At 43.6% G+C, this 12479-nt stretch overlaps 1 protein-coding gene across 2 annotated transcripts in view; it reads right to left on the reverse strand.

Annotated features, from left to right (window-relative positions):
- Positions 1-12479, reverse strand: part of NOL10 (nucleolar protein 10) — a 203103-nt gene that overhangs the window by 57428 nt on the left and 133196 nt on the right. For both annotated transcript variants that reach the window (XM_033939293.1, XM_033939294.1), the window contains exons 19-20: positions 11221-11468; positions 8492-8594 (exon numbers count right to left, since the gene is read on the reverse strand). In XM_033939293.1, the coding sequence (XP_033795184.1) occupies positions 8492-8594; positions 11221-11468 (351 nt within the window). The remainder of the gene's footprint in view (positions 1-8491; positions 8595-11220; positions 11469-12479) is intronic.

Genomic DNA, 12479 nt, shown 5'->3' on the forward strand with positions numbered 1-12479 from the left:
TATGGTGGGACTGTCCAGTATTGGTTCCTTGCTGGAGAGCAGTGATGCAGGCTCTGTCTCAACTGTTGGGGGTAACTGTCCCTGTTACTCCTCAAAGCTGTTTATTGGGGATGTCTAATATTTGTGAGACATAAGAACATAAGAATTGCCACTGCTGAGTCAGACCAGTGGTCCATCATGCCCAGGAGTCTGCTCACGCGGCGGCCCTCTGGTCTAAGACCAGCACCCTAACTGAGACTAGCCCTACCAGAGCACGTTCTTGTTCAACAGAAACTTATCTAACTTTGTCTTGAATCCTTGGAGGGTGTTTTCCCCTATAACAGCCTCTGGAAGGGCGTCCCAGCTTTCTACCACTCTCTGGGTGAAGAAGAATTTCCTTACGTTTGTACAGAATCTATCCTCTTTCAATTTTAGAGAGTGCCCTCTTGTTCTCCCTATCTTGGAGAGGGTGAACAACTGTCCTTATCTACTAAGTCTATTCCCTTCAGTACCTTGAATGTTTCGATCATGTCCCCTCTCAATCTCCTCTGTTCGAGAGAGAAGAGGCCCAATTTCTCTAATCTTTCGCTGTATGGCAGCTCCTCCAGCCCCTTAACCATCTTAGTCGCTCTTCTCTGGACCCTTTCGAGTAGTACCGTGTCCTTCTTCAGGTATGGCGACCAGTGTTGGACGCAGTACTCCAGGTGAGGGCGTACCATGGCCCGGTAAAGCGGCATGATAACCTTCTCTGATCTGTTCATGATCCCCTTCTTTATCATTCCTAGCATTCTGTTTGCCCTTTTTGCTGCCGCCGCACATTGTGTGGACGGCTTAATCGACTTGTCGATCAGAACTCCCAAGTCTCTTTCCTGGGAGGTCTCTCCAAGTACCGCCCCGGACATCCGGTATTCGTGCATGAGATTTTTGTTACTGATATGCATCACTTTACACTTATACACGTTGAACCTCATCTGCCATGTCGATGCCCATTCCTCGAGCTTGATTATGTCACGTTGCAGATCTTCGCAATCCCCCTGCGTCTTTACTACTCTGAATAACTTCGTATCATCCACAAAGTTAATCACCTCGTTCATCGTACCTATGTCCAGATCATTTATAAAGATGTTAAAGAGCACGGGTCCAAACACCGAGCCCTGCGGCACCCCACTGGTGACGCTCTTCCAGTCCGAGTATTGTCCATTTACCCCCACTCTCTGTTTCCTATGCTCCAGCCAGTTTTTAATCCACGTGAGTATTTCACCCTCAATTCCATGGCTTGCAATTTTCCGAAGTAGTCGTTCATGCAGAACCTTGTCGAACGCCTTCTGAAAATCCAGATATACAATGTCGACTGGATTGCCCTTGTCTATCTGTCTGTTTACTCCCTCAAAGAAGTGCAGCAAATTCGTCAAAAACGATCTGCCTTTGCTAAAACCATGCTGACTGGTCCTCATCAGCCCGTTTCCATCAAGGTGATCAACGATGCTGTCATTTATCAGTGACTCTACCATCTTTCCCGGTACAGAGGTCAAACTCACTGGTCTGTAGTTCCCCGGATCTCCCCTCGAACCTTTCTTGAAGATAGGTGTAACATTCGCTACCTTCCAGTCTTTCGGAATCTTTCCCGATTTGATCGACAGATTGACTATTAGCTGAAGCAGTTCAGCTATGGTCCCTTTCAGTTCCTTGATGACCCTCGGATGGATGCCATCCGGTCCCGGCGATTTATCGCTCTTAAGCCTATCAATCTGCCTACATACCTCCTCTAGACTGACCATCAATCCTGTCAGCTTTCCATCTTCGTTTCCAGCATATAGCCTGATGGGTTCCGGTATGCTGTGTACTTTTCTTCGGTAAATACAGATGCAAAAAATGTGTTCAGTTTGTCAGCGATTGCTTTGTCCTCCTTTAGTACTTCCTTTATTCCATGGTCATCCAACGGTCCCACCACTTCCTTTGCGGGTCGTTTCCCCTTAATATATCGAAAGAACGGCTTGAAGTTCTTCGCCTCCTTGGCTATTTTTTCCTCGTAGTCTCTTTTGGCCCCTTTTACCGCCTTATGGCACCTGCGTTGATGTTGTTTGTGCTTGTTCCAGTTTTCATCCGTTTTTGACCTTTTCCATTCCTTAAATGAAGTTTTCTTGTCTCTAATCGCTTCCTTCACCTCTACAGTGAGCCACGCCGGTTCTTTGTTCTTTTTCCTCTTGGATCCCTTGTTGATACGCGGTATATATATATTTTGCGCCTCGGTGACTGTGTCCTTAAAAAGGGACCAAGCTTGCTCTAGCGTTTTTACAGTGCTTATCCTCTTCTTAATCTTCTTCCCTACCATGAGTCTCATCCCTTTGTAATTCCCTTTTCGGAAGTTCAGTGCCGTGGCTGTCGTTTTGGACCGATGTTTCTCCCCTGCGTCCAGATCAAAGCGGATCATATTGTGATCACTGCTTCCCAGCGTCCCTTCTATTTCTACATCTTGTGCTGGTCCTCGCAGGCCATTTAGAATTAAGTCCAGAATTGCATTTCCTCTAGTATTTTCCTTGACAAGTTGTTCCAGGAAGCAATCGCCTACAGCATCCAAGAACTTGGTCTCTCAAATGCAGCCAGAGATACCTAGGTTCCAGTCTATTCCCGGATAGTTGAAGTCACCCATGATAACTGTGTTGCCTCCCTTGCAGTTGCATTTAATCTCGACTGTCATTTCTCCATCAATTTATTTGGACTACCCTGGGGGTCGGTAGTAGATGCCGATCTTCGTTTCCAGGCCATTTGTTCCTGGAATTTTGACCCATAGAGACTCTAACTTATCCGTCAGTTGTGGCATGTTCTCTCCAGCAGATTCAATTTCCTCTTTGACGTATATGGCAACGCCCCCACCTTTTTGAGCCACTCTGTCTCTGCGGTATAGTTTGTATCCCGGTAGCACAGTGTCCCAGACGTTTTCCTTAGTCCACCATGTTTCCGTGATGCCTATGATGTCAACGTTATCTTTTTGTGCTATGGCTTCTAATTCTAAGGCTCCTTGCGTTTGTGTATATACACTTGAGTTTGCAGCTTTTTCCTTTCTTGCATTTCCTTCCCTCTTGTGTCCTTTTCGATCTCTCTTGCCTGTAATCTGGTAAGTCTTTCCCTCTATCTTCTTGCATGGTATCCTCTGGGTATACCGGTTCCCGAACCATCGACTCTCTCTCTCTGTCGACTGTCGGCTTTCCCCTTCTTCCTAGTTTAAAAACTTGTCCACTTCTCTCTTGATGTTGCTTGCAAGTAGCCTCGTTCCGTCTCTGCTGAATGGGGTTGGCGGTGATTAAATGTCTCATAGCTATCTATTGGAAACAGACCCGAGTACCTGATTTGAGAGAGTGAAATTAGCACTGTTGGGGAAAATGGAACTGTATGTGGCAAACGTAGAGGTTATTATATGCAATCGATATATACCTGGACTGTCCTATCCCAGAAATTGGCTGTTTAGATGGGGGGTGGGGGGACCTTGATCCTAATGTGGAATTTATGTTCTGGGGGGAGGGGGGTGGTACTGTGCTGCTGTTTACTGGTGTTCTTGCATTTTTGTTTTTCCCTGGTCATTAGTTTGGAATCTGCTTTACTGTGTTCCATATTGTTGAGTTTTGTGATGTTTATTTGATTAAAAATCCAATAAAAATTTAAATATTAAAAAAAAAAAATCCATTTTAGTTGCACAGGTGCCCATAACTGCTTAGCTAAGGATTGGCTGTCAGCATCCACAGGGGACCCCAGAGCACTTTTTCCATGTCTGAATTAAATATACATGCTCAGGATTCTCAAACCTAAATAAATACCTCAAAGCCCTTAACCCCCAGAGACCCAGTGTTGTAATATTACAACATCACATTTAAGGCTACAAAATAAACCCTCCCCCATTTTTTTCTTTTTAAAACTTCATGTACATTACTAATAGAACCTATTGTTCAGTTCTGCAACACCATTGGATGGTTGAATGTGTAAATAGGTCTGTTTATCTGGCCATGAAGTCATACAACCCTGTTGCCTGCTTTGGAGTATATCATCTTGTTGTTTTGGATGGGATACATCAGGACTAAAGTAAGTAAAAAGCTTGAAATATTTTTTTATGTGATCATTAATATGTGTAGATCATGCAGATTTTATGACATCATTGAATATACTGATTTTAAGAGATTTAGAGCTGGTTATTTCTATGTTGTAATTTTACAACAGTGGGTCAAAGTGATAGCAAGGTTTTGTCTGCACTCCCCTGAGACCCAGTGTTGTAATATTACAACATCACATTTAAGGCTACAAAATAAACCCTCCCCCATTTTTTTTCTTTTTAAAACTTCATGTACATTACTAATAGAACCTATTGTTCAGTTCTGCAACACCATTGGATGGTTGAATGTGTAAATAGGTCTGTTTATCTGGCCATGAAGTCATACAACCCTGTTGCCTGCTTTGGAGTATATCATCTTGTTGTTTTGGACGGGATACATCAGGACTAAAGTAAGTAAAAAGCTTGAAATATTTTTTTATGTGATCATTAATATGTGTAGATCATGCAGATTTTATGACATCATTGAATATACTGATTTTAAGAGATTTAGAGCTGGTTATTTCTATGTTGTAATTTTACAACAGTGGGTCAAAGTGATAGCAAGGTTTTGTCTGCACTTTAAACTTGAGAAGGTGATAAATCTCCAGGAGGTGAGGATTAAAGTGTTTGCATGTTTAATTGAACAATAGGTCTACTTGATAGAAGTTGTGGAATATGGAGTTATCGGTGAAGTGGACAAGGAAAATAAATTACCCGATGACCACCTAACTTCTGATGTTCAAATCATCCCAACAGAGGCAGAGCATCCTGATGCCAAGACTGGGCCCCGTGACAGATATCGATGGCTGAAAAAGAATTTCATCTCTCCCAGTACTGATTTTTCCGGTCAGGATGTCAGTAATGATGTCCATTCCCTCTGCACACCACTGGAGTACTTTCAGAAGTTTGTGACAGAAGATATGATCAACGCTCTGGCAGATAACACAAATCAGTACAGTTTTCAGAAGAAAGGATCATCTATAAACACAAACACAAAGGAAATAGAGCAGATGATTGGCATGTATCTGAAGATGGGTCTTGTCCAAATGCCTGGAGTCCGTATGTACTGGGAAGCAGACACAAGATACAGTCCTGTCGCTGATGTAATGTCACGAAACAGATTCCAGTCTCTGACATCATTACATTTTGTGAACAATCTAACCGTGTCTGAGATGGAACAAAAAAGTGACAAACTCTGGAAACTCAGACCATGGCTTGATGCTTTCAGAGAGAAATGCCTAAAAGTGGTCCCTGAAGAACATAACTCTGTTGATGAAATGATGATCCCTTTCAGGGGGAAATTCAGCAGCATCAAACAGTACATGCGTGGCAAGCCAAACCCATGGGGGTTCAAGCTGTGGGCAAGGACTGGAATCTCTGGTATACTTTGTGATTTTGATGTGTACCAAGGCAGTGTGAATGGAATACGGGCAAGATCTGAACTTGGACTATCAGGGGATGTTGTGATGAAACTTGCTTCCACACTTCCACATAGTCACAACTACAAGATCTATGCAGACAACTTTTTCACCAGCATCCCATTGATAGTTAGGCTGCTGGATTGTGGAATTCATTACACAGGAACAGCCAGACAAGTGCGCCTTCCAAACTGTAATCTTGAGGATGAGAAAAGCTTGAAGAAAAAGGGAAGAGGAAGCTTTGATGTCAGAGTGGAGTCAAATCACAACATTTGTGCTGTGAAATGGTTTGACAACAGACAGGTTACACTTGTGTCTTCCTTTGCTGGCCCACAACCAGTGGAGAAGATTCAACGCTGGGACAAAACTGCCAAAAGATTTGCGCTAACATGAAATTTTTTGTGCAAAAACACGAAATTTCTTGATTACCGCTGATAGAAATGCCAAAAGGAATGCCACCGAGAGGTTAGAAAAGCAAAAGGGAAATATGAAGAGGGGCTGGCCAGGGAGGCGAAAAACTTCAAGGCATTCTTCAGTTACGTAAAGGGGAAGCGACCAGCGAGAGAGGAGGTGGGGCCGTTGGACGATGGGGATAGGAAGGGAGTGATCAAGGAGGATAAAGAGGTAGCTGAGAGGTTGAACACGTTCTTCTCGTCGGTTTTCACGAGAGAAGACACATCTAATATACCAGACTCAGAGGAGCTTATGAGTGGGGAACAGGCTGAAAAATTAGAACACATAGAGGTAAGTAAGGAGGATGTCCTCAAGCAGATAGACAGGTTAAAATGCGGCAAATCGCCGGGCCCGGACGGGATCCACCCAAGGGTTCTGAAAGAACTAAGACAAGAAATAGCGGGCACAATCCAGCATGTTTGCAACCTATCCTTGAAAACTGGAGAGGTACCAGAGGACTGGAAATTGGCGAATGTCACACCTATCTTCAAGAAGGGATCGAGGGGTGACCCCGGAAACTACAGGCCGGTGAGCCTGACTTCAATTATAGGGAAGATGGTGGAAGCTATGATCAAGGATGGTATTTGCGAGCATATCGAGAGATATGGCCTACTGAGAACAAGCCAGCATGGATTCTGTAAGGGAAGGTCATGCTTAACGAACCTTCTGCACTTCTTTGAGGGAATAAGCAGTCGGGTGGACAATGGGGAACCTATAGACATCATTTACCTTGATTTTCAAAAGGCTTTCGACAAGGTGCCACATGAAAGGCTGCTTAGGAAACTGTGGAACCACGGGGTGGGAGGGGATGTGCACAGATGGATCGAACACTGGTTGTCGGGTAGACTGCAGAGGGTCGGAGTAAAGGGACAATACTCTGACTGGCGGGGAGTCACGAGCGGTGTGCCACAGGGATCGGTGCTGGGGCCGTTACTCTTCAACATATTTATCAATGACCTGGAAAAAGAAGCAAAGTGCGAGGTTATAAAATTTGCAGACGATACCAAACTGTGCGGCAGAGTTAGGTCTAGGGAGGAGTGTGAGGACCTGCAAAGGGACCTGGACAAGCTGGAAGACTGGGCAAACAAATGGCAAATGCGCTTTAACGTGGAAAAATGCAAGGTCATGCATATAGGTAAAAAGAACCCGCTGTTCAAATACAAATTGGGGGGGGCATTATTGGGAGACAGCAGTCTTGAGAGAGACTTGGGTGTGCTGGTAGATGCATCACTGAAGCCATCTGCACAGTGCGCAGCAGCCTCGAAAAAAGCCAACAGAATGCTGGGCATCATAAAGAGGGGCATAACAACCAGGACGCGGGAAGTCATCATGCCATTGTATAGAGCTATGGTGCGTCCACATCTGGAATACTGCGTTCAATACTGGTCGCCGTACCTCAAGAAGGACATGGCAGTGCTTGAGAGAGTCCAAAGGAGAGCAACAAAACTGGTAAGAGGGCTGGAACACTGCCCATATGCCGAGAGGTTGGATAGGCTGGGGCTCTTCTCTCTGGAAAAAAGGAGGCTCAGGGGAGATATGATAGAGACCTTCAAGATCATGAGGGGCATAGAGAGGGTGGATAGGGACAGATTCTTCAGGCTGAAGGGGTCAACAGGCACGAGGGGGCATTCGGAGAAACTGAAGGGAGATAGGTTCAGAACAAATGCAAGGAAGTTTTTCTTCACCCAAAGGGTCGTGGACACTTGGAATGCGCTACCGGAGGAAGTGATCAGGCAGAGTACGGTACAGGGATTCAAACAGGGATTGGACGGATTCCTGAGGGATAGGGGGATCGTGGGATACTGAGAGAGGTGCTGGGATGTAACACAGGTATAGAAAGCAAACCAAGTAATAAGTATAGAAATCCGACCAGGTCGTGCATGTGCAAGACCGGAGGGTTAGGACTTCGATGGGAAGATAAAACTCAATGGGAAACCAAGGTGGCAAGGGGGCCCCTTCTGGTGTCTCAGACAGGCCGTGACCTGTTCGGGCCGCCGCGGGAGCGGACTGCTGGGCAAGATGGACCTGAGGTCTGACCCAGCGGAGGCACTGCTTATGTTCTTAAGTCAATGGGCGCTTCACAGGGAAAAATTTGCGTTTTTATATGATACTCATTTTTTGTATTAAATTGATAATAAAAATTACTTTTTTCTTTATTATACTATTGTTGTTGTGTATATACATAAACTTAGGTGGGTCTTTATAAGCTGTAAAGTACAAATAAACTTTTAATTATTCCTTACATGTGTTCAGAGAGAGAGTGACACTATTGAAATTCTGCTACCTTACAGGCCCAGCGTTGCAATTTTACAACATCCTCCCCAAAAGTTACTAAAATGTCAAAATAAAAAAAAAAACACTGATTTAGGGATCACAAGCCTCCTATAACAACATGTGAACGTTCAAAAACATTTTTTTACGTTTTTTTCTATATTTGGGTCTCTGGGGGTTAAAGCATTTTCTTCCAGTGCGGAAATGTTACCGCCAACAAGTAAAGAAACTAAGGGACCCTTTTACATACTTGCATTAGCAAGTGTAAATTTTCTAGCTTTGGACTCACCTTTTTTAGTGTGAATGTCAGCTGTTTACTCCCTACCGCCGTATCAGAAATATTCAACATTCCAAGCTTTTCTTCAGCCTTTAATCGTTCTTCAAGTGTTTTCCTATAAAAAATATCCAAAAGAAAACATTTTTCTCTTTTTTCCATAAGCTGATTTTGATTCTATACTGAAAAAACTGGACACTGTGACCCATTGAGTAAAAAATAAAAACAAAACTTCCTAAAATGTAAATTTATCTGTAATAGAAACTGATAATGGGGGGTTCTTGCTTGCTTGTGAAGTAGTGCAACCATAATTTTTAATTTGTTCTTGATACACATTTTAAAAAATAAATATAAGGGGGAAAAGTATTTGCTAAAATTATTTGTATGTACTATACATGCAGAGCAGAGCAAACCTAATATGTAGAGCAAAAGAATTTAATACAATGCATGCCTGAGATGGCCATGTTTTATGAAAGGCTACATCAGAGGCAAAACTAGAAAGAAGCTTGCTGTTTGCTATATCTCTCTAAATCCTGAAAACCCGCAATCCAGTCGGGTTTTCAGGATTTCCCCCATGAATATGCACAAGATCTATTAGCATACCATGAAAGCAGTGCATGCAAATATGTCATGAATATGTCATGCATATTCATTGGGGAAAATCCTGAAAACCCAACTGGATTGCGGTCCTCGAGGAGGGACTTTGACACCCCTGCTCTAGAGTAACACTTTATGATTAGTCTAGAGAGCTCAAGAACAGTATAGAAAATTGAATAGAAACATAATATGAGAACTTCTCTCTGGTTCTATTATCCAGCAGCAGTATTCCTGCAGCAATCTCCTACTAAATCACTTCCTGCAGGTACAGAAAGTAACCTGCAGGAAATGGTTTAGTAAGAGACTGCTGCAGAATAACAGAACCAGACAAAAGTTCTCATTCGAGTTTTCTGGACTAACAGTAAGGTGTTACTTTATAGAGAATATTGCTGTTTTGCCTCTCATACAGCCTTTGGCAAAACGTTGCTATGTCAGGCATTTGTTGTACATTATTAAATTATTTTGCTCCATGTACTTGTTTGGTCTGCTCTTTGCTCTATCTTTGTCATCGCAGATCATCCACCTCTCTTATGTCCCTCTGTACTGTACATGCATATACACACATGCAAGTACATACTGTATATATACAGTGGTACCTTGGTTTGCGAGCATAATTTGTTCCAGAACCATGAGAATCTCAGAAAGGGTGAGCGCCAGAAGGTCTTGAGATTGCGCAGATGCTCAAGGCCCCACAGCAGCCCAGCATAGAATTCACAGCAGGCTCTTTCAGCACCAGAATTTGCGGCAGGCTCTTTCAGCACCAGCACACAGATGTTCTGTGGTTTGGCGCGTGCCGGTGTCTGCTGCAGGTAAGGGTTTGGGGGTGGGTCGCGTGGGGGAGAGAAGCTGGTTCCCGGGGTGGGGTGTTGTGACACACTCACTTATCGAGTCAATGCTCGGATTGCAAGTTAAAGTTTGCTCGCGTGTTTTGCTCGTCTTGCAAAACACTCGCAAACCGCGTTACTTGCAAACAGAGGTTTGACTGTATACATTTTTTTAACTATCCTACTTGAACTGTATGTAGGATGCACACACACAAATATACACAAATTATTTTCACCGACTACTGAAAATAGGTACTAGGAAACAGCTTGCTGATTATTCTATAATCAGAAAACAGAGAAAGAGAGTCCAACAATACAGCCAAAAGAATGACACCCACAGAGGTGAAACTGCCTCCAGAACTGGATTAAAAAATGTACTTTATTGCATAAAAATTGAACACAACAAATGACTCAACACTGACAGTGTTTTTGGCTCTTGCCTGCCTCAGGGATCCTTGCTTTCTTTAAAATAATGAATCCAAATGTAATAAAAACATCCAACGTGATTCTTGTGCTCTTCACTACAGTAAGTGGTGCAGGGCCAGGCTAGAGACGAAAAGCTCCCTGCGTCACTGTCTGCGAGATTGAAGGCGGCAGCTGGCAGCCGTATAGCGAAGGAGAGATTTAAAATGGTACGGGAGGGTTAAAAGGTACGGGGGGGGATGATTTTAAAAGGTACAGGGCAGGGCTGTGGGACAGGGTGCAGAGCCTGGCAGGGAGAGGGGCTGGCTGCATAGTCTGGCAAGGAGGGGAGACAGGGTGCAGAGCCTGACATGGAGGGGAGACAGGGTGCATAGCTTAGCAAGGAGTGCTGGGTTGGGTGCAGAGCCTGGCAGGGAGTGAGGGGGGCTGGGTGCACTATTCGGTTCTAACATTTTTTTATTGTTTTCCTCCTCTAAATATAGGGTGTATCTTATGGTCAGGTGCGTCTTATAGTGCGAAAAATACAGTAAGTTCTACTACTTTAAAATATATATTAAAACATTTGACACAAATAAATATTTGACACAAATAAAGTATCCAAAAACTGGGAAAAAGGTCTGAAAATTAACACTGACTGAAAAAAAATAAAATAAAATCCACTATCCCACCATAACATGGCTGCATTCCCTCACAAATAATGTATGTTTGTGTTACTTTTAAATCTTCACATCCCTGCTTTAAAATATATCCAGACTTTCAGGTGCAGTGTGTCTTTCATGTGCTGGCATGCAAGGAAAAAATATTGGAAAACTACTTGATCCCTGCCTGACCCTTTAATCTGAAAAAAGTCTGAAAATACCCCTCTCAACCTCCCAAGTGATAAATAAACGTAGAACTTACTTCATTAACTTCTGCTTTTTGGCAGTGTCCTGAAAGCTTCTGAATTCCTCTCCTGCTTTAATCTCATAAAACTGAGGTTTAAGAGTTGTTTGCTGATCCTCCTTCAACCTTTCCTGCCTTTTAACTTTTTCCTCTTGGCGTAAAAGCTTATGTTGTTTCTTGACCTCTTCAACCCAACCTCTCTCATCATCTGAAGTCTCTGAACTTTCTGCGTCACTTGGCTTTCCTTCCGGTTCTTCATCTTCCTCCTATGGACAGAAATAGTAATAAAAGGTACATCTGTGAAATATTACATAAAGTACAACAGTTCACTGTGTATATCGGGGTGCCCACAGTTTTTTAGCTTGCGAGTTACTTTTAAAATGACCAAGTCAAAATGATCTACCAACGATATTAAAAAAAACCCCACAAAGCACACTGTATGCAGAGAAAATGTTAATTATCATTTATATTTGGGGTTTTTTTTCAAAGAGGTCAAGGCAGATGACTTGAAAATAGGCAATATCACCTCAGTAACAACTGTACAAAAACAGACAAATATACCCCCTCCCCTTTTACTAAACCGCGATTGCGTTTTTTAGCGCAGGGAGCTGCGCTGAATGTTGCACACTGCTCCCGACGCTCATAGGCTCCCTGCACTAAAAAATGTTATTGCAGTTTAGTAAAAGGGGGCCCTAGTGCAAAACATCGACAGCAGATATAAATTCTCAAAATGGACACATTTTGATCACTAAATTGAAAATAAAATCATTTTTCCTACCTTTGTTGTCTGGTGATTTCATGAGTCTTTGGTTGCACTTCCTTCTTCTAACTGTAAATCCAATATTTCTCTCTTTCTACCTCATGCATCCTTCCTCTCCTCCTGATCTCATTCCATCCCCCAACCAACATCTCTCTCTGTCCCTCCATGAGTTCAACTTTTTCTTCCTCTCTCCCTGCCCCCCTTTCTTTCTCTCTCTCTCTCCCGGCCCCCCCAAGCCACCACCGCCGATTTCTCCCTGCTTCCCTGACAGCATAACAGGCATGTGCAGTGACTGCACAAGCGCTGAGCCTACAAGCCTCCCCCCCCCCCCAAATCAATTCTGACATTAGAGATGAGGTTCCGGGATGGAACTTCCTCTCTGATGTAAGAATTGTCATCCGGGGGGGTTGGGGGGAGGCTTGTGGGCCCGGTGCTTGTGCAGTGGCTGCGAAGTGTCGGCGAAGCAGTGAGAGCGCAAAGGCAACATGAGTATCGTGAAGCCCATCGACTTGCGTTG

Source organism: Geotrypetes seraphini, chromosome 3 (genome assembly GCF_902459505.1).
Source record: "Geotrypetes seraphini chromosome 3, aGeoSer1.1, whole genome shotgun sequence".
In the NCBI taxonomy this organism is placed as follows: Eukaryota; Metazoa; Chordata; class Amphibia; order Gymnophiona; family Dermophiidae; genus Geotrypetes; species Geotrypetes seraphini.